Source organism: Nannobrachium achirus (genome assembly GCF_963921795.1).
Source record: "Nannobrachium achirus genome assembly, chromosome: 15".
NCBI lineage: Eukaryota > Metazoa > Chordata > Actinopteri > Myctophiformes > Myctophidae > Nannobrachium > Nannobrachium achirus.
Window position 1 is genome coordinate 31,991,010 of NC_137822.1, and position 23,056 is coordinate 32,014,065.

Genomic DNA, 23,056 nt, shown 5'->3' on the forward strand with positions numbered 1-23,056 from the left:
AAGGGTTCTTCTCTCTGCCCTTTAACATGTGGTGTCTGCATTCCTAGCAGATGTTTCACCATAGAGGCTTTAGACGTTGTCCTTGATGATCTCTGTAAAGAACTCATTGCTGTTCTGGCCACAGAGTCTGTCCTCCTCACCGGAACAGGCCCTCACAGTCAGCTTAATGTTGCTGCTTCTGTCTAAGTAAGATCCCAAAACCATTCAGGTTTATGTTTGGTGAATAACTTGTCTAAATGATCCTGCTGTCTGTTCTGTTCAGAGTTACTAGCCCTACGTTTTAGAACATTCACTCTCTCTCTAGCTGCAGCTCACTCTGTGTGTGTCATTGTTGAAGGCATCGAGGAGAGACCTCTTTGTCTGCTCCCTCGCTGGAGGCCTTTTGTTAACAGCCAACTACATGCAAACCAGTGTTCCTGCCTCCTTATGATCACTGGCTAGAGTTGGAGAAATACAGTCTTTCTCTGCTTTAGATTAATCCTGGTTGAAGACATTCTCTGTTGATTGATTGAGAGATTGTTGGAGGAAGTATGTCCCTTGATTAAAATGAAATGGAATTCTGTTCGTGTTTAGGGTGAGGGCCTAGTTTGAGGACACGGTGGATCATACAGCTGACACATAGTCAGTGTGGGTCTATCTTCGCTCTGTTATTCCCTAAAGGCCCAGAGAATGATCTGACTACACAGGCACTGGCTGTGCTGAAGTTGAAGGACAAACCGACGTGAATCCAATAATATCCTCTTCCGTTTAGCTTTGGATTTGGCAAGCTGCCACTGTCTTATGGGTTTGGAAGAGACGAACAATAGACATGAACGAGTTAAAACGTCTCTGAAAATTAAAGCAAAGTGGGTGAGATAGCTGCTCTCTGACAGTAAGGCATTTCCTGGGTAGAGATACAGAAGGGCCTCTGTTGCTGTCGCCTGCTTCAGAGCAGATATTTCCCCATGCTTTTAGAGGCAGTCAGGTGTCTGCTGCAACTGCTAAGTGGCCAGCAGGCCTGCCTGGTGCGTGGGTTGGCTGGTATTTACTGGTTTTACAGATGTCTTTTTATTTGAATGTCTCTACTGCTGAGATGTATGGGTGCTGGACGTTCTTTTGAGTCTACAGTATGCACATACTGTTATAGCTGGAGCTTAGCCTAATAAGTGTCACAGATTATTCATTATTCCCGATGGGACCCCTTGCTGATTTTTCAATTGGTTTTCCCTCGTACCGTCCATTTTAACGTTCTTAATGTCTTTATTTTTGCATTTGAACAATCTGAGTAATCTTCTATGCTCTCAAAATGATTGTACCCCACGTCCATGGCATGCATTACAAAGTGGTTATTGGGTTTTATGTAGATCAGGGGTCTTCAACGTTTTCAGGCCAAGGACCCCTTAGCTGAGAGAGACATAAAGCAGGGAGTCCCCAGGGACCCCCTGCTATAAAATTGTGTTGTAGATTAAACCTTTTCATAGATATCTGAGACAGCTAAGACTTGTTTGACAGCAATATCATCAGTGTAGGTTGTTGGTTTAGACATTGAATGACTTGAACCATCAATACTTGGTCTGCTTTTATTTTCAATCTACAACAAACCTCTTTGCCAAGAATAGCAGATCTACAAACCAGCTCACAGTGAGCTTGTAGATCGACTATTCTTGGCTAATGTTCCACACAGAATAGGGATTCTAGGGTTCAAGTGGTTAGTGTAGAAAAAATAAAGTTCTTATCACACAAGATTTGGAGGACCCCCCCCTGTAGTAACTCCGAGGACCCCCTAAGGGTCCCGGACCCCTGTTGAACACCCTGATGTAGATTAATATATCACTAATGCACTATTCCCATATTGTTACTGAACTGTATTTTTTTATCAGCCTCCTGGCCTGGCCAAGGACAGTGTGGGTAAAGGAGATCCCACGGGGAAGGAAGGAATGGATTCTCCTAACAATGGAGAAGAGAGAGGTGACATACATTTAAATATTTGTCTTTATAACGATTATTTATTTGTCCCCCTGTAAAATTCACATTGAAGGAGTCACTCACAGCATTGACCTGTAGGCCTGTCACAATTATTACATAATCGTCTAATCGCGATTATTTGACATAATCGCAATTATTTCGTCAATCGTCATAATCATTTCCATGTTGAAAAATGTTAATATATTTTCACTTCCACTATCGATGTTCTTTTTAAAGTATAACATTGTCAAATATGTCAGTCATTTCTTTTATATTTAGGTTATGTGTCATATCTGCCATGTGCAACTTCAAAGGCTAAAAACAGAAATGTAATTGTCAACGACAAAAACACAATTAAATCGTTAATCGCAATTATTTGAGTGATAATTAATCGTCATGTAAATTGTCATCATCGTGACAGCCCTATCACTCAAAGAATTGACCTGTTTTCATTTTTGAATGGATTTAATTTGACCTGACTCGTTTTGACATTTATCTTCTTTTTACAGACAGAGACAAGGCGGCTACAACCAGGCTGGGTCCTCCGCCTGGATGTGACGCAACACTAAATGGAACCTATGAGGGCACAGACTACAGTAGCAGACATAGGAGCCCGAAGCACGGCCTTCCAGAGGACCGCAAGATGTTATTGTTGGTCAACGAGAATGGAATGTTGGGGAGGGAACCTCCGCATGGTTCTGTTACCGGAAGCAATGGATTAATCCTCAGCAAGCAGAAGGAGGGTGTCTCTGGCTTGACATTATCGGGGTTAAGGGTTACCCCCCAGACTAACTGGCTATTGCCCCCCACAATGCTAGGACACATGGTCAAAACGGGACCATCCTCAGCATCTGGTCGTGGCCCGAGTTTGGGTGCACTAAGGACAGACACCAGTGCTGGAACCACTTTGGGACAAGGGGCGTCAGAGACAGATACTAATAATGGCATAACCCCACCTCGTTCTCCTGCACCAACTTCTCCACCTCTCATGATAACAAACCGAGCACGCAAGACCATGTCCAGGCCTGCCGTCAGCCTGGCACAAAAGGTAACCATATACTAATAGCCAACAACCATATACTAACCATATAATAACCATATACTAATAGCCAACAACCATATACTAACCATATAATAACCATATACTAATAGCCAACAACAATGTGGGAATGATCTAAAAACTAAAGGTAACCATATACTAATAGCCAACAACAACGTGGGAATGATCTAAAAACTGGAAAAAGATGCAATTGGAAATTGCGAGTGTGGTTGCTGACGGTTGCTGACTATTCTACAGCAGGGTTCCCCAATAGGCGGCCCGCGGGCCATTTGCGTCCCGCGGGGGGCTACTGTCTGGCCCCCACCAAGTAATAATGGTGGTATAAGAGCAGCAACAACACTAGTATATCGTCGTTGTCTGCTGGAAATCTCGTATCTCCAAATTTGTATGTTCTTTCGCAAATCATACAAGGCCGTCGCACAAAAGTAGTGAAAACAGCAGATCTACAAGCACACAACGCCTCGCGGTGCGAGGCGTTGTGTGCTTGTAGATCGGCTGTTTTCACTAGTTTAAATAATTTTAAAAATTATAAATTCAAAACGAACTGTCACTGGAGTAGCAGGAACTCCGCCGTCGCCCCCTGCAATGTTGTGGCCCTCGGCTTGGTACCCTAGACATAATTCGGCCCTTGGGGAAAACTAATTGGGGAACCCTGTTCTACAGTAAGCTAACTGTCATGTGAAGCCCGACCAATTGATTCCCTATTGATTCCCACTCCCATTGATTCCCTACTGATTCCCACTCCCATTGATTCCCTATTAATTCCCTGATTGATTCCCTATCCCTGCCATTATCCCTGCCATTTCCAATGGCAGCAGAAAAGTTACCATAGAAGTCTATAAAGTTTCTTCAGGACTATAATGTGTTGCCCTGTTGGGCAACCACACTAACTAGAAAAAAATGCAATTGGAAATTGCAAGTGTGGTTGCCGTGACTATATTCTGCAGTAAGTTAACTGTCGTGTGAAGCTCAACCAATACTCGAGTTAGCACTACTCCTCAAATGCTTTTCCTTCAATTTGTAATTGCATCTGATTTCCATCAATTTCCAATGGCATCTGATTCACAAAAACGTTTATCTAGTTACAGCCCCATTGAACTCAATGTAGTCAGAGCGTTTCAGGCAAAAATCGTGCACTTTATGAAAGAAGCATGAAATTTGGCACACAGAACATGCCATAGGGAACATTTTTGGCTATAGGGCCATCGCAGTTTTGTCTTGGGAAACTTGTGGGAGCCAATCAAAGTTGGGCTCTCATAGACTTTACTATACAGTACAATAATACAAAAAATAAATATGCTTTGAGTAGCATGTGAGGGGTCAAACTAGGTGTTTTTTGGTATTCTGAATCCAATTTAAGCATTGGTTTAGCATGAAAAACATTCCTTTCCGAGAAACGGCCGCCACACAACTGTGAAAAGTGATGACTCATCACTAAACCATGGTTTTATGGGTCCGTTTTTAGCCCAAGGAATGTTTTTCCTGCAAAACAAATGCTTGCATTGGATTCAGAATCCCGAAAAACACCTAGTTTGACCCCTCACATGCTACTTAAAGCATATTTATGTTTTGTATTATTTTACTCTACAGTAAAGTCTATGAGAGCCCAACTTTGATTGGCTCCCACAAGTTTCCAAAGACAAATCTGAGATGGCCCTATAGCCAAAAATGTTCCATATGGCATGTTCTAACTGTGTGCCAAATTTCATGCTTCTTTCATAAAGTGCACGATTCCACCCTATTCCTGCCCGAAACGCCTGGACTAATGGCTTTATCAGTGCTTTATCATTCACAAATACTCGTTTTGTTTTTCCTTCAATTTCCAATTGCATCTGGTTTCCATCAATTTCCAATGGCAGCGGAATCTAGTGAAAAGAAAGTTTCCCCAGAAATACAGTGTGTTTCCCTTCGGGCAACCACACTAACTAGAAAGATGCAATTGGAAATTGCAAGTGTGGTTGCCTATTTATTGTCTGAGTAGCCAAATTGTCATGTGCAGCTTGACCAATCCTCAAGTTAGCACCTCTTCCCCCTTTGACTCAATCGACTTACTCACAAATAAAGTTTATCTAGAATAAATAAAGTTTCCCCAGGACTACAGTGTGTTGCCTTGTTGGGCAACCACACTAATGAGTGGAGGGGCATTCAGAGGAGATTGCATAGTAACACTAAAGGTCATTACACACCGGCGAATTAGCGACATGAATAAGCGACCCGAAAATGCAAAAAATTCCGACGGCGAATTTGTATGCTTTTTTCTATACACACACCTACGTGAATACGGTATGCGTATAAAATTTGTCAGTTATCGGTTGTGCGAATTGTTTCAGGCTGGCATCAAACAACCAAAGTAAGACATTTGAGTTCTATTTCCACTACTGGCGGCAGCAGGGCAGCCACACACAGACGACGAGACAAGACACTGCTAAAAGGAGAAACACTGTTCCCTCTCAGTGTAAAGGGATAGTCACTCGACCATGTTCTCTCTCTCTCTCTCTCCTTAAATTGGGTACAGTCAGCTTGCTTTGATATTGAGAGAGAGAGGAGTTTTCGACAACAGAGCGAATAAATAATAGCCGCTTTTTCGCTCCATGGAAATTCGTTGCCGGTGTGGAATTGACTTTGAGGGTTTAAAAAAAACTATTCGCTTCGCAAATTTGCCCCCGGTTTGTAAAGACCTATAAAGGCTGGGTCATAAAGGCTTTTGGTTCTTGTCGTTTGCAGCTTCTGAACAGGGAACTAAGAGAAGCAAACAGCTCAAAAGTGGAGAGTCCCGTTAAACCCCAGGAGGAGAATGCCCCGCAGCCGACCGCCACGCAGAACCAGCTACCTCAGAGCCCGGCGGAAACGCCAGATTCAGTTCCAGCAACGTCATCAGGCTCACCACCAGCAGCCCCGGCTTCAGCACCAAGGCCAGCCCCAGCCAAGCTCCAGCTAGGTTAGCATGCACTGGGCCCAGCGATGAGAACATGCATGACGTATAACTGGTCAAGGCCCACCTGACAGATAGACAAAGCCAGAGGGAAAAGTAACTGTATTCTCTGGTTTTGAGTTTTTTTTTAAGTTATCTAATACAGTGGTTCTCTTTGGCTGCATTACCCCCTTAGACTGATTTCTGAAGCCAAGTACCCCCGGCCTTTCCCCTGTGACTACAGAATTTTGCTTATCAAAAGCTCATCAAAAGTCCAGTTCCAATGCCAATTATGTCAAAAATAAAACAGCATTATGGCAAATAAACATACCTTTCTATTCAAGTTTACTGTTAAGTTTTACTAGTCAAGTTATTGATGTAATTTGGTTTTACAATGTCCAGATTAGCAGGTTCACACAAAGACTGTCAATGTTTTTGTCATTTGTCAAGTAATAAGTAAATTACACATTCCCATTTTCTCCTGTAACCTTCAGTATCCCCGCATACCCCTAGGGGTACTCATACTGTACCCCCATTTGAGAAACACTGATCTAATAGACGGGAACGGTACATTTGCACCGCAAACTGATAACCTTTTGTGTTACCCTAGTATCACTCTCAGGAGTCATGCCATCTCGTAAAAAGAAGAGGAAGATGGGAACCTACAGTTTTGTCCCCAAGAAGAAAGCCAAAGTAATGCGGCAGCGAACCGTGCTGGAGATGTTTCAGCAGATGGAACGCACAGCGGAGAGCCAACAGGTCTTTGCCCTTCCTGTTAAATATTGAGATAATGATGATTTCTTTTGTTTTATTATTTATGTATCCTTTTTGCCTCTTGGAAAACACCTCAAACTCTCCTTAAAGGTCCTACACCATGCATTTAAAAATAATTTATATAACACTGTTTGTGTCCCAAAAACGTTTTTGAAAAGGTTTGAGGCTAAATTACCACTCCTGAATACAGAGCCCCTGTCATTTCTGCCTGGCTTTCAGAGCATTTTCAGCTGCAGTACCACCTTGTCCTGAGTGGGAGGACTGCGCTATTGAGCCAGTTTTGGCCCCACACTCCTCCCCACCTCCTGCTCAGCAGGCCTGCCCACCCCTCCCTAACCCTCTCCCAGCTCCTCCTGCCTCCTTCTCAGGCCTGCCCACCCCTCCCCAACCCTCTCCCAGCTCCTCCTGCCTCCTTCTCAGGCCTTGTGACATCACAAATCTGACATTTCACAATCAGGACCGTTCTGAGACATGCTAACATAGATCTGCCCATAAACTGAGAAAGACACAATGGTCAACAATAGGACTTTGTGAGGATAGAAGTTGCTGGTGGGACACCAAGAAAATACATAAAAATTGGAAAAATGAAAATTCATGGTGTAGTCCCTTTAAGGGAGAACCCAAAATATGTTTATTTGGACAGCTACAGATCTAGTCTCTGTAGAAGTGATGCAGCAAGGCCATAATGTAATAACCGATGTGGAAACACAAGTTACATTATTGGGACACATACAACACAACCAGGGACAATGCAACATACAGTTAAAAAAGGAAAGCGCCATACACACGACAGACCAAAGATGAACATGTTTCGACATACTGTCTATAACGTGGCTCATGGTACCCTGTCCAGTGTTTCTCAATCTTTTTTTGCTTGAGTACCCCCTTTCGCCCGATTCTTGAATCCAAGTACCCCCTTTACCCGACAACAACATTTTCCCAACTTCAATTAAAACCATATAATATAACATCACAAAAAAAGAAAACAAAGGGAGTGAGAGTTTCAACACTGTGGCCATAACATTTCAGTCCAGTTTCCATGTTCCCAAATGGAACATTACATTCAAACATCATTCAAACACATCCCAGTTGCCTGGTACTATGTAATTTGGGTTGGCAACTATCAGGCTCAAAACAAGTTTCTCAAAGTGTCATCATTAAACATAACAGTAAATGTTGTTTCTCCCTTTAATTCACTTGTTGTTAATTATTTAACTATGAATAATAGTATCATGATTTATACTTCTATCATCTTGAGTACCCCCTGCAGTACCTCTGCGTACCCCTAGGGGTACACGTACCCCCATTTGAGAAACACTTAACCAAAACTGTTGGTGTTGTTGAGTATCAGTAAGTTTACTGAGAAATAGCTTTACTCTACTGAATGGCTGATAGGACTGAGCTAATTCTATCTATCTATCTATCTGTTATCTGACTGTGAAGTGTAACCTTAGAGCTGATGTCCTTATAATGTGCTCTGAAGTGTGGAAGCTAAATTCATTAACATTTAGATTTTAAGGTTCATGCGTTTTACTACAACTTAAAGGGGAGAACCACCCATTTTCAGCATTGAACTATGTCATTAATATACCTTGAAGTTGTGGAAACAAACCCTGCAATCAATCATCCAGTTCTAGGCAACACAGATGGGGGGGGGGGACTTTGTATACAACATAGTTCAATGTTGAAAATGGATGGTTCTCCCCTTTAGGCTTTAAGTGTAGTTCGTTGTACGCTGAAGAGCGAAAATAGGCGATCTACAAGCCTGTCGATCTGCTATTTTCGTAAAAAATATGACAGTTTGAAAGATGGTGAATAATCTCCATTCCTCTTTTTTTTTCCCATTTCACACCTCATTAGCCCAAACAGCTGGCTATTGTGAACGGGGAGCGAGTAGAAAACGATTCCGAGGAGGACGAGTCGGAGGACGGAGAGGAGACGGACGAAGAGGAGGAGCAAACCCCCAGAGATGGAAAGGAGACCAGCTCGTCTGAACCTGCCTCGCAGGTTGGAACGCAGGACACTTTATTTTAGTATTGGCTATTTCTTTTCCATACAGAATGGGATGAAGACCTTTTCCCCACTATTTCCCATTTCAAGTGCGTTTGTCTTATATGTAACACCAGTGCCGCTATTCCAAAGCCACCTCAGGTACATCTTTATTGGGGTGGGTAGATCAGGTTGAGCTGGTCATTTTAAAAGTATCCCCCAAGTCAAAAAAGTGTGGGCACCCCTGGTATAAACGGACAAAGCCAGATGTAGGAGCCGGTAGCTCCTTACAAGAGCACCGCTCAAAGAAAATGTGTAGCATTTCTGCTTTATTGGGACAGGGCATTGAAGAGAGATGCGGGGACAATGAGTGCAGAGAGGATGACTGACCTGCAGTTTTAAATCCATTTAACACATCGAATGCCACTATTAAATGCATTGAACTTACAACGACCAGATAACTTCTGTAACAATTGCTTGTTATCACATAACCAACCGTTTTATTTGCTCTGGGTGAGGGGAGTGTTAGGGGAGTGACCCAGAGTGGATTATGCCGCCATATCAGCTGATATGGCTCTATATAAATTACATAATATATCATCACTTAACACATCTGCTGCCTCTTAATCTGAAGGTTGCTTGGTGCCTCGGCGCCACGTCGTTTCCTCCGTCGGCCGCCGCTATTATTTTGAAGGGCCGGAAGGGGGTTGTTTTTGTTTTTTTGGATTATCACTTGACGGCAACGATTACGTCATCTAGTCACATGACAGTGTGCGACAAGAAGATGAAGATGGCTGCGCCCTGCCTTTTGCCTTGTTTACATTTAGATCTGCTGCAAAATGTCTCAAAATGGCTATTTTGTTTAAATGAAGTTTCTTTATGGGCCTCGCCATTGACTTAACATTGAGGAGCTTCACTTCGCGTGCACGCCCAACGTGCGTTGTAAACAAATCGCCGACATTACCGATGCGAGCGGGACCGGAGCGACATTAAGTAAGTAATAATATCTTTACTGTATATACAGTAAGATTCACAGTCCTCACCGTCAACGGCGCCATGGTATTAACCCTTTCAATGACAATCCTCACCGTCAACGGCGGCGAAAAAGTTAATAGTGATAAACCACTGCTCTTCTGCCAGTAGACTTACATGAGGTGCTGGAGCCAAAAGAAAACCTAATGAACAATTAAAAGGCAGTCCCACACACTCAAAACTGTGCAAAATCAGACCAGAAAATCATAGAACTTCAGGCCTCATTATAACATCACTGAAAAGCATGCTTGCTTTTGGAATTCAATATGGGACATTGTTCTATCCAAATAACAGTGTCAACTGTCACCTAATCCAGTGGGGCCCATGCCAGTGGCAGTTAGCACACATCACTAAAAGGGCTTGTTGTGACCGAGTAGGTGGACCGTGGTAGTGTTTTACCATCATTCATGATGTTAAATGCATCATTACTTGCGCAAGCAGAGCGCGCAAGTACTGTAATCGGCTGGGTATGTATGTACTGTAGATGTCCCCCTTTTTTGAAGACCGTAGCCCTGAAACGTCTGGGATTCTGGGAATGTATGTATGTATGTATGTATGTATGTAGGCGTCTCCCTTGCGCACAAGTAAGCCATGTGTGGCCTGCTTGTTAGTGAGGCGCAAGTTGGCACCTCGACAGAGTGCAGTTCTAGTTTCTTTAATGCTATCAGCATGCAGAACACCCATTTTCACAAGGGCAAATCCTTGTGAAACATCAGTCTGCAGATATTGATTTGCACTGTAGTAGTAGAATAGTTTTGCTTCATATGACGATGAATGGCTATGATTATTTTAATATTCACCATTCTGGAGATGGTGTAGTTATTTCCCTTGCTGTAAAGAAAAGCTGGTAAATCCCATCTTGCATGAGAAAGTGACCAGTCTCAGGGGGGAAATAACAACAAAAATCATATGCCTCTTGAGCCACTGAAATGGTAGCAAGTTTACCCAAGTCAGGAGTTACCAAAACCAGAGAGACTGAATAAAATGTTGATGTTGATTCTATCTCCACAAACTTCTTTGTGGCTTTCAGTCGGTGATTGAACATCAATACAAAGCACATTCACCATTTGTCTTGATGGCACTTAGCAATCATAAATTGTAATGTGGCACACCTTTGTGGAAACGTGCAACTTGCGGAATCTGCTTTTTAAGCCTACTACTATACAGTATATCCATTCAAAAAGCACTTTCTTTACACAAAAAGATGCTTTGAACATACTTTAACTCTAGAGATGCTCCAATCACCGATCAACTGTAATCAGTATCTGCCGATACCGATATTCCCGATCACTTCGTCAAATCCATAAATTCTTCTATTTATTGTGTTACTGTAGCAGGCAGCATTTATATATTTAATGATTCTTCTTACAAAACATTGACATTATATATTGATTTCACCAAGCTGTTAATGTTGATTACATGTTTCTGGTCGCAATTCTGTGTGGAAGCAGTCACTGGCACAGAAGGAGACACACACACAATCACACACACACGCCGCGACCGTGCGTCGCGTTCACCGTGCGTCGCGTTCACCGTGCGTCGCGATCACTCGCGCGCACGCTCGCCAAAAAGTTGCTCCCCCGTAAATCGCTCAGAATAGGGCACAGTTTCAGACTAAAGCGTGAGCTGGGTCTGAAATCTGGCTATGATGTAGCTTGTAGATCGGCAAAGCCGATACCAATCAAAGCCGATAGAGGCATTATCGGCTCACCGATCAATCCACTGGCAAAAATATTTAACCAAACCACTAACCACAGCCAGCTATTTTACGCTTAATAGTTGTCAGTTAGTGTAGTCACAGAATATTTTATATTTTTTTAATGGATCCCCGAATCGATCTCGGACACGGTCTCTGTGCTTCCTTGGGAAAAAAGTGAGCTGTTTGGCCCATGCATTCCCTAATTACGGTCGATGACAAACACGCAGCGAAAGTCAGGAAGTGGAGAAAAAGGCGTTTCCGTGAAAATATTTAACAAGAAACAAATGGACATCCGGAGTTTCGATCACGTTGTCCTCATATCCTTTCGTTTCCTGTGCGACTGTGATTCCATTTTCTTTTTACACCAGATGGAGTTGTTGGCTAGCATTTGAAAAATGCAACAGCAAAAATCTGTCCAAAAGACGTTTTTGGCAGGGAATTAAAGTATGAGACAAAGTAAACAAACCTTTTCAGTCTTCCCATCCAAAGGGGACATTCCTTATCATGGTTGTTCATCGGGATGCTGTTTTCAGGGTTCCCACGGTCATGAAATTCCTGGAAATATTTTGAAAATAGAAAAATATTTTTCCAGTGCTGGAAAAGTTTTGGAATTGATCAAGGGTCCTGGAAGGTCCTGGATAAAATAGCTATGCATTGTCTTTGGTTATTGATTGTGTTAACTCATACAGTGCCAGGCGACTTTTAGAGCAACTTTCTCACTATGGGCTTCCCTGCCAAGCGACTTTGGGCGACTTATTTTTTTTTTTGGACCCCATCAAATCTAGTGAACATGATTTCAATCGCGATTTTGCATGTTCCACCCCCATACAACCCCATCTAACATACAGGGCAGCCATTTTTGTTTACATAACATGTAAAACATAATGGCTATTATCTCAAGAATGCCTGAACGGATTTCCAATCTTTTTTTTTTGTTTGAAAGCTGTGAACAGCCTGCACAAACATGGTGCATGATCTGTGCATGGGTGTGCATGATCTGTGCACTACAAATTACATGGAAGTCTATGGAGAGGGCTGGCACTAATGCCACTCGAGGGCATTTTTAATTGGCAGTAAGTGAGTTAATACCTCTGAAATGACAAATTAAACATTGGTCAAATTGTCAAATATTAGAGGCAGAAATTGTGAAAATAGCCAATCTACATGCCTTGCAACTGAGCATGTAGATCTGCTATTTTCACAATAGAAACGTGTTATACAAAATTCTTCAACTCTTAGTGCTCGTCAGTGTGCCGGGTCCCCAGTTAAAATATGATTATTTCGGGGGTCACAGCCTGAAAAGGTTGAGAACCACTGGCATACACTACCTGTCTTTAGGCATTGCGTATAGGAGTAAGCGACTTGTTATTGAGCTGAATTATTCTTATATAGTCCTGGAAATTGGGTTAAATATTCTGGAAAAGTTTTGGAAATTAATTGGTAAAAATGTGTGGGAACCCTGTGTTGAGTGAAAGAGAGGATAAGGCAGGGTTCCTGTGATGTATTGGTGGTGGTGATGAGTTTTGTTGTTTCCTGTGGTGCAGCTGGGAGAAGAGCAGGAGTCTGAGGAGTCTGCAGAAGATGATGGAGAAGAAGAGGGCACAGAGTCAGACCTGGTAAGATCAGCCAATCGTCATGTGAGCTGTGGGAGTGCATGTTACAATGTTAAAAAAAGGATATTTTTTAGGGCTGGGATGCGATTAAAAAAAATTATCTAATTAATTACAGGCTTTGTAATTAACTCATTTAGTGCCACCCCTTTCACCACTAGAGGGCGCCCAGTGGCCATAGAAAATCCCATAGAGATATGCTGGTATATGCAGAAGCCCTGCAGCCATGACTTGCCTGAACACTTTCCTTTGTGCATGTACAGGAAGAGGATGAAGTTAGCTATTGGCTACCAAGCATTTTAGAAGCCTTATTTTCGTCAACTTAGCCATGATTAAACCTTGCACACCTCATGCATGGGAAAAAAACAGAGAAGAATGAGCTCTAAAAAATCCAATGCAATCCTGGATTGCATTGGAGTGGATTTGTGCAGTTTGTTCACAGCTTTCAAACAAAAAAATCCGATTGGAAATCCGTTCAGGCATTCTTGAGATAATCGCCATTATGTTTTACATGTTATGTAAACAAACATGGCTGCCCTGTATGTTAGATGGGGTTGTATGGGGGTGGAACATGCAAAATCGCGATTGAAATCATGTTCACCAGATTTGATGGGGTCCAAAAAAAAAAAAAAAAAAAATTCAAATTTTTTTTTTTTTTTTTTTAAAGCCGAACTTGTTCGGGATCGGCACTCTGCGATACGATAATAAAGCCGAACTAGTTCGGGATTGGCACTCAATGAGTTAATTTATCGCAATTAATTGCATTTTAATCGCATATTAATATTTGACCCGAGCTTTTTTTTTTATTTTATTTTTTTAAGTAAAACACATTTTGTTGTACGAGTGAATCAACAAGTGCGTTTTTTAAATCTAAATTTCGCATCCACTGGGCCAAGCAAAGCGCTCTGATCGGCTACTTCTCCCTTTGCGTTTGTTGTCTCTTCTTTGGTGCATCAAACTGAAGGTTCTGTGGTGCAAAAACTAAGTGCGATTAAAAGTGCGATTAAAACGCATACATTTTCTGTAATTAATTAATCGCAATGAATCAGTTAAAGTCCCAGCCCTAATATTTTTTTATATAAAACCTCTGGAAATGAGTCTTACCTGTTGAAATTGCAGTGCTTGGGTTCCCTTGGCTTTCATTCACTACTTTGATCTTAAAACCTATGCACCTGTCGCCAATGGACTAATCAGGTCTTGAGCGATGCATCGGTTTGGCCGATATATCATACATTTATTAATTACATTGTTATTATCAGTAATCATGAACCCGATTTCTACAAAGTGGCTTTTGAAAATAACACTCAACAAAGAGGCTATTGATGTCGCAGGTGAATAACCCTCTTGCGCCTCGCCTACGTCACGGCAGCCATAACTTCTGTGCCTGGTATATTTTCAGATAAGTAAGGCAAAACAGCTCTCTGAATCTTTAGACTATTACTAGAGCTGTCCCCAGTTATCAAGCTTTGAACATTCTGCACATTTATCAAAATACATGTTCTAAATTATTTAGACAATAAATCAAGGATAAAAACAGTAAGTCACGCCTCGAGAGAAACATGAAGCTGTATGCAGCCATTGATTCAACTTGTGGAAGTTGCGTTGTAGTTGAAAATCTTCACCTCTTCAAGGAAGAAAGTGTAATTAGGGCTATTGGTGATCTAAGCATGTAAAAACACATTTGATATCAGTGAATCTCTAGCTTATGCCAGCATTGTTCTTAAAAAGCAGTTTTGTTCATAGAATGAAACATTTATAAAGTTCCCTATGGGCATTTATCCAAAGTTGACACCAAACCCAGAAAGCCACTCCCACACAACAGTTTAACATGGGAGCATTTTGAAAGTTGATGCACTCCTCAGCTCTGTGTGCACCTGTGACATGGCTGTGTAATAATGAAAATGTAAAAAAAAGAAAATGCATCCAAATATTAAAATTATGTTTGAATAGCAGCCTTGAACATTGAACAAACTTTAAAATATTTGGGGTCAGGTAGGATTAGATTACACTTTATTTGTCCCAGAGAGAGATTTGTGAAAACAAATACCCCTGGGACATTAAAGTCGTATCTAATCTAATTCTGGAGCCAGCCTTACGAATTGCCTTCTGTCCATCAGTCAAATTCACTTTGGTAATTACAAATTCACTTGTTCTCCTTTTTAGAGCTCCGAATCCAGTATGAAGAAGAAATTGAAAAAGAAAACAAAGGGAGACAACGCCTGGCTCAGGCCGTCCAGGAAACGGAAAAGGAAGATAAAAGTCAAGTCAGGTAATGGTACAATTCTTCAATACTGCACTTCCACAGTCATTTACACTGTAGAGTCATCAGTGTTAATTTAACTCTGAGAGTGTTGAAGTTTAACCAGATGGACTTATGGTTACACTATTGGCAAACTAAGGACAGCAAGGTAACATGTCATTAGGTCGAACACCCTTTGGATCGACCACCAAACTCTAACCCAAACCCTAATCCTAACCTCAGTAAAACTATGCCTAACCCTAACCTAACCCTAAACCTAACCTAACCGTGACGCGGGTGATTATCTAACCTGCCGACGCTCGCGGGTGATTATCTAACCTGCCGACGCTCGCGGGTGATTATCTAACCTGCCGACACTGTTTGACCCAACGGGAGTTCGACCTATGGGGCAGTCCCCGACAGCAAACGCCACTCTACATGCGTCGTTCAGCACCACCACAAATGGACAGCGACAGCATAAAACTAGAACTGCACTGTGTCGAAGTGCCAAATTGTGCCTCATGCAGAAGTAGGCCATGTATGGCCTACTTGTGCGCCAGCAGAGCACGCCATGAGGTGCGCTCACCACTGCCACTTATGATGCCAGTGGCATCACCAGGAATGCTGGTTCCTCATTGGCTGTTAATGATGATGTTGCCAGACATGCTGGTCCCTGATTGGGCTACAGGCTTAAAAAAAGAAGGACATACATACCCAGCCGATCGCAGTACTTGCACGCTCTGCTGGCGCAAGTAATAACCCAAAGCAGCATACAGTACAGAGCCGGTTGACCATCTTCTCATACAACTGGAGGGAGTGATACGCCAAGTTGGAAGTCGTTGGATCAGTGGATCTCCAAAGAATATCGATAGAACCGCTAATCTCATATTCATGGGTTCAATTTGTAGTCCTACAGTGGCCATGTTGAGGACCAACAAAGGTGTTCTGATTGACGTAGAACATTAATTCCATGCCAATCAGACAAGTGAAACAACTGTGTTGGTCCTCAACATGGCCACTGTGGGACTACAAATTGAACCCATGGATATGAAGTATCCTGATGATGTCAATAATATGACATCATTGACACTTTCCCTCAGGCCCTGAGGCTACAGTTGAACCCCAGGAGGGCCCAGCTCAGGCCCCAGCTGAACCCGCTACAGAGTGCACAAAGATCTCCCCCGTTTCAGAAACCCCCATGGCCCAAGAACCCACGGTTTCTTCACAAAAGACAGGTGAGAACTAAAATGACTCCATCGTATTCTAATGATGTTTGATGAAATTTCACTGCTCTGATACTAGGAATTGATACTGCGGTGGTTGGAGGTGGTCACTCGGGGATTACCTATTGATTAAGTGTTAGGGGGTTCAAATCCTTGGTAAAGTTTTAGCTTTTAACTCATTGACTGTCCAAAAAAAAGAGTGTTTTTCAAGTACCTACAAATAATAGCTGAATATTCTGCGTCACTCAGATCTGTGCGTTCAAATGATGCCCACGGGTCTTGTCGAATTGGAAAATATTCATTTCACTTTCTAAAATAGCCACATAGCGTCCCGAACCTCTAGTCTTCGATCGATTATCAGTGAGTTTACGTCTAGCTTTGTGTGTTGCTCACAAGGCGTTGCGTTGTGACGCGTTGTGAGCTTGTAGATCTGCTATTTTCGGACAAATGTTCCGCCCCAGGATAATGGATGTTGGGGAAATTTTGATTATCGTGGTAATATCGCAAATCGCGATCAAATCTTTGCTCACAATAATCATGATATGACATTTTCATTTCGTCCCATCCCAGACTGTGCAGGTGTGTCTGCCGGCCCAGCGGTGCAGGAGGACCTGGCTCAGGAGCTCCCGCTGTGCAGCTGTCGCATGGAGACGCCCAAGAGCCGGGAGATCCTCATCCTGGCCGACAGGAAGTGCATGGCCACGGAGAGCGTGGACGGGCTGCTGAGCCGCTGCCAGGGCGCCGTGCTGAAGCAGGAGATGATGCGTCCCTCCAACTCTGTCCAGCTGCTGGTCCTGTGCGAGGACCACCGCCAAGGCATGGTGAAGCACCAGTGCTGCCCGGGCTGTGGCTTCTTCTGTAGGGCTGTGAGTGGATCAACTCTTATACACCATGTTAACTTCTTCTGTAGGGCTGTGAGTGAATCAACTCTTATACACCATGTTAACTTCTTCTGTAGGGCTGTGAGTGGATCAACTCTTATACCATGTTAAAGGTGTATTCAGTGATAATGAAAGTGGCCGGGGGTCATCTTGTCCCTTACTGGCCTTACAGCGTGGAAATTATTCGTTTTCTTATAGACTTTTTACACCATTATAATGTTCTCGTTTTGATCGTTAGACCCAATCACTGAATATCGGTAGGCCTCAGGATATGTATGATACTGATTTACTACGAGACTGTGGCATTTTATGAGTTCAGTAGTTTACAATCTAGGCATTTAGCAGACGTTCGTAATTCAGAGTGACTGTGGTTCTCAAAACATTTATTTTGACCATCATAACTAAACATCATAACAACTATGGCCATACTCTACCCTGATTGGTCGAGGACTGGCTGGCCACCTCTGAAAACCGAATCTAGCTATGCTCGCAACACAGGCCATGGTGGAAGTCCTTATATGATCAGCACACATTCTAGTGAGGAGAATGAATGAAAAATGTACCAATTATATTTTTGTTTGAATGAAATACAATCACTGAATATACCTTTAACTTCTTCTCTAGGGCTGTGAGTGGATCAACTCTTATACCATGTTAACCTCTTCCGTAGGGCTGTGAGTGGATCAACTCTTGTACCATGTTAACCACTTGAACACTGTACGAGTGTCCCTCAGGGCTCGATACTATCGATACTAGACTAGTGACTTGTCTGTTAAATATGTAAAATATCTTTGCTGAACAAGCTTGTAGATCGGCTATTAAAATTAAAATGCTTTCGTCTTGATCAATGGACAACGTACATACAATTGAATGATATTGATATAATATTGTGTGATGATCTATATTTTATACTTCCAGAAACGTTGAAAAATTGCTTAAAAAGACAATCAGAAAACAAATATATATCTATATATTATTATTGTTAAAATATCGATGTTGAGTATTTGTTCAAACATTTTGTGATGTTTGATTTTGTACATATCGCCCAGCCATGACATACAACACAACAAATAATCTAGTTAATCAGTCACAAAGTTTGCTTATTATTTATATTTACACTTGAGAGTGTGGGTTTTTGTGATTATTGGACCGCCTGCGCTGCCGTGGCCCGTGATCATTATTCACAAGGGTAGAGAGCCATTTCAAACAATCAAATTGCTTCGTCGGAACTACCAGATGTACTGTATAATCCTAATTAATTTGTGTACACAAAGGGCTGAGCACACCAGTCCTGTGTATCGTGACGATATCTTTCTGAATAAGTTCTTATGCAGAAAATAGAGTATGGGTGTAGGTCTTACCATACTTTTACTTAACTTTTTTTTTTATATATATATATACAGGGGATGGAACTGACACCTTATGATTAAAAACTTTGTTATTGATTTACCAAAAAGCTTTCCTCAATATGGCTAAATAAATATTGTAATTCATATAAAAGCGACAACTAAAAAGCACAAACCATGGTTCCCCAATAGGCGGCCCGCAGGCCATTTGCGGCCCGTGGGGGGCTACTGTCTGGCCCCCACCAACCCCAGTAATAATGGTGGTATAAGAGCAGCAACAACACTAGTATATCGTTGTTGTCGGGTAGAAACCTTGTATCTCCAAATTTGTATGTTCTTTCGCAAAGTAAAGCCCTGCTTCATCATACAAGGCCGTCGCACAAAAGTAGTGAAAACAGCAGATCTACAAGCACACATGTAGTTCGGCTGTTTTCACTAGTTTAAATCATTTTTAAAATGATAAATGCAAAACAAACGGTTTTGGACATACAAGATTTTCACCCGACAATGACGATATCTGAACTGTCGCTGGAGTAGTGGGAACGCCACCGTCGCCCCCTGCAATGTTGTGGCCCTCGGCTTGGTACCCTAGACACAATTCGTCCCTTGGGGAAAACTAATTGGGGAACCCTGGCATAAACCAACCAACCCTTATGTTTTCAGCCAAGATCCAGGTCATTTGTGGTGGTTCTTCTAGTGATTTTTGCCTGGTTATTGCTTTCCCATAGGGGACCTTCATGGAGTGCCAACCCGACGTCAGCATCTCTCACAGGTTCCATCGTGCGTGTGCCTCTGTGCTGAGAGGCCAGAGCTTCTGTCCCCACTGCGGAGAGGAGGCCAGCAAAGCCAAGGAGGTCACCATCGCCAACGCAGACACCACTTCCACAGTGCCACTGCTAACACACACACAGGGACCGGCCACACCCGGGGCCCTGGAGGGCAGGGCAGACACCACCACTGGCAGGTAGGACTCTGTAGAAATTGGAGTTTCATACAATTACAATTGGTTGCAATTCGGCCTGTCACAATGATTACATAATAATCGTCTAATCGCAATTATTTGACATAATCACAATTGTTTTGTCATAATCGTCATAATGTTGAAAAATTGCCATAACATTTTCAAAAATTGTGGAAATAGCAGGATGCGACGCGTTGTGAGCTTATAGATCGTCTATTTCCACTATCAATCTAAGTTTAAAGTTGTCATATCTGCCATGTGCAACTTCAAAGCCTGAAAGCCAAACAGACATGTAATTGTCAACGACAAAAACACAATCAAATGTTACCTTACGTTAATCGCAATTATTTTGAGTGACATTTAATCGTCATGTAAAATGTCATAATCGTGACAGCCCTATTTGCAATTAATGATTTTGTAGAAAAGGCTTTCACATCATACAGGTTTGTTGGATACTGTAGGGTCGCCATAGTTCACTGAATGCCTGGTACTCCATATATGGAGCTAATTGACCTGCCTAAGTCTGACATGATTGACTCAATCTTTGGACATATTGGGATTCCATAATATACAGTATGGATATGACTGACTCGTAGTGTGTGATAACCTCTCCCTTAGAGCTTACCATGTACCAACCAGGGTATCCTAGCTAGTACATGTACTATGGCCAAAACATGCTATATACAATAATAAGTTTATACTTATGCAATTTATCTTTGCAGTCAATCCCATGTAGCTGTAAGTAGTGATGTGGGTGGCAGGGCAGACAGCTCTCTGCCTAGTTGTTCTGGACAGGGGCTCGATACCTCTGCAATTCCTGGAGGGTCCAAGACGGATGCACCACAGCCTGGGTTTGGGGAGACTCCTGCATTAACCCTCCAAGGACCACCTAAGGAAACCCTGGACAGTATTCTTCTGGCCCTTGATACAGAAAAGTAAGTCTTATCTCTAAAGTATCATGTGATTTGTGTAAAATTAGACACTGCCGTGATCATTGATTTTCTATTTTGTTTCTAATTAGACCCAAGAAACTGCGCTTCCATCCCAAGCAGCTTTACATCTCAGCCAAACAAGGGGAGCTCAAGAAAGTCGTGCTGATGTTAGGTGCGTTAACCCCCTCTGGTGGTGGCAATTGGCTATTACAAATGTCTCACTTCTGCACATTGTTTAGTTTTGTCTTCTGATGTTGAATGTGTCTTTATTCCAGTGGAAGGAATAGATCCCAACTTCAAGATGGAGACCCAGAATAAACGCGCACCGCTCCATGCTGCGGCTGAGACAGGCCACCAAGAGATCTGTCACATGCTGGTACAAGTAAGTCACTGATGTGTTTTCCAGATCCAGGTATACAATTATATATTCTTGTGAGTGTGAACGAGTGGGGAGTCCTGCACCTTGTACTCAATGTCATAAACTGTATCTAGAGCCACTTAATATCACTTCATTTAATTTTAAAAGTGGTTAGATATAGCCTTTAAGTAGGCCTAGAATTATTGAATGCTTTAACCAGTGAAAAATAGCAGATATACATGCTCACAGCGCGGCACCGAGTGCCACGCTGCGAGCTTGTAGATCTGCTATTTTTGGAAAAGGTCGTGAAAATGTGTGCAAATCTTTGAATAGATGTATTTTCAAAGCGAACGTTTGTAACTCAAATTTTGGTTCTGGGGGGGGGGGGGGTCCCTGGAACTAAATATTTTGAGATGGGGGTCCGTGGCCAAATAAATATCAGTTTGGGGGTCCTTGACATGAAAAGGTTTGAGAACCACTGACATAGTAGTCTCTCAAGAACAGACTAACTGAGCTCCAGTTGAAGTGAAAAGGACCTTTTCTTTGACGATGGCTGGCCAGATTGCTGACATAGAAACATAGGTTTATCAAAAAACCTTAGAAGGATTCAAAAGACACTTATAGAATCGGGTCAAAATTCAAATTTTCACGATTTTTCAAAAATAGCAGATCTACAAGCTCGCAGCGCGGCACTCGGTGCCGCGCTGTGAGCTTGTGTATCTGCTATTTTTCAATAGTTAAAGCATGAAATAATGATACACAATAATGTGTACCCTTTCTAAATGGGTTAAGCATTTTTCCTAAAAAAAACACCTTAGTAATGGAACTGTGAAGAGATTGTGAAACTATTGCACTGAGGCTGTGTGTACTGTATCTATGTCACTCTGTCTGCTTTGACTTTAACCACATGAACCCCAGCGTCCCTGTTCTGGCTGGGCATGTCATCATAATAGGCAAATGTAACCAAGTGAATGGTAATGTGGGTTCTACACCAGACAGGCGGGTGATGTTACTGTTCTTTTTTGACCACACACTGTTCACACACACAAATCTCAGTAACTGAAACATACTCAAACTATTCAATTTATAGATGATTCATTTTATTAATAGGAGAAAAAAAGAAGAAATTAACATTTTCTTTTTAATACAATAGCAAAAAGTGTGTGTGTGTGTGTGTGTGTGTGTGTGTGTGTGTGTGTGTGTGTGTGTGTGTGCACACGTGCATGCACACTCAGCTATTCACAGCTATTCTCCCCATCTTCACTCACTGACCGTACAAATCAAATTACTGCGTTGTCCGGTTGAGGACTATGGATTTCCCTGTGATAGTTTGTCTTGTTTATTTGTGTACAGAAATTCTTATTTCATTTCATGTTAACAAGCTAGCTTTTCATGACAAAACAACCCTAAAATGTTTGGGGGAAAATGGAAAAGAAGCACAGCAATGATTGACATTCATGCTCTGAGGCCTTTGCTATACATAAGTACAAAAGTATTAATAACTCATGTTTGTCGTGTGGTCATTCAGGCTGGTGCTAACTTGAATATGTGTGACGAGGACCAGCGCACCCCACTGATGGAGGCCTGTGAGAACAACCACATAGAAACAGCCCGCTACCTGTTGAGAGCTGGAGCCAGCTCCAGACACAGGGTAAGGACTTTAACTTCAACGTCCAACAGCTAAAATGGTCGATTGACAATTAAGTTAATTTTATTTTCATAGCAGTCAGAGTCATTTTGAACAATTAATGAATTCTGTGTGTGTGTATTTCTGAATTAAGATTTGTTGAGGTTTCATGTGACTTGTTTTCTTTTCCCTCAGGATGTAGAGGGGTTCACGTGTCTCCACCTAGCGGCCAAGTCTGGTCATTACGACATTGTTGAGTACCTTCTCTCTGGACTGGTAGACATAGACTGTCAGGTAAGTAATATAATACTGCTTCTCCACGGCTCAGTCCGTGACTCATACTGTGATCACTGCTGGGCCCCGTCTTAATAGAGAATTCATTCCGATCTCCAAAAGACCACTTTAGATTCTGAGAAAACCTTAAGTGACTTACTTGCATTCCATCCTCTGGAGGAAAATGATTTAAAACG

The 23,056-nt window shown here is 42.2% G+C and overlaps 1 protein-coding gene across 1 annotated transcript in view; it reads left to right on the plus strand.

The window, feature by feature from the left end:
- The first annotated feature begins 1,863 nt into the window (after positions 1 to 1,863).
- Positions 1,864 to 23,056, plus strand: part of LOC308299512 (histone-lysine N-methyltransferase EHMT1-like) — a 30,820-nt gene continuing 9,627 nt past the window's right edge. The window contains exons 1-15 of the mRNA XM_080743293.1: positions 1,864 to 1,947; positions 2,454 to 2,992; positions 5,729 to 5,942; positions 6,526 to 6,674; positions 8,550 to 8,696; positions 12,954 to 13,025; positions 15,183 to 15,288; positions 16,359 to 16,493; positions 17,052 to 17,347; positions 19,437 to 19,672; positions 20,392 to 20,604; positions 20,691 to 20,773; positions 20,877 to 20,983; positions 22,488 to 22,610; positions 22,782 to 22,880. Coding sequence (XP_080599419.1) covers positions 1,917 to 1,947; positions 2,454 to 2,992; positions 5,729 to 5,942; positions 6,526 to 6,674; positions 8,550 to 8,696; positions 12,954 to 13,025; positions 15,183 to 15,288; positions 16,359 to 16,493; positions 17,052 to 17,347; positions 19,437 to 19,672; positions 20,392 to 20,604; positions 20,691 to 20,773; positions 20,877 to 20,983; positions 22,488 to 22,610; positions 22,782 to 22,880 — 2,550 coding nt within the window. The 5' untranslated portion in view covers positions 1,864 to 1,916. The remainder of the gene's footprint in view (positions 1,948 to 2,453; positions 2,993 to 5,728; positions 5,943 to 6,525; positions 6,675 to 8,549; positions 8,697 to 12,953; positions 13,026 to 15,182; positions 15,289 to 16,358; positions 16,494 to 17,051; positions 17,348 to 19,436; positions 19,673 to 20,391; positions 20,605 to 20,690; positions 20,774 to 20,876; positions 20,984 to 22,487; positions 22,611 to 22,781; positions 22,881 to 23,056) is intronic.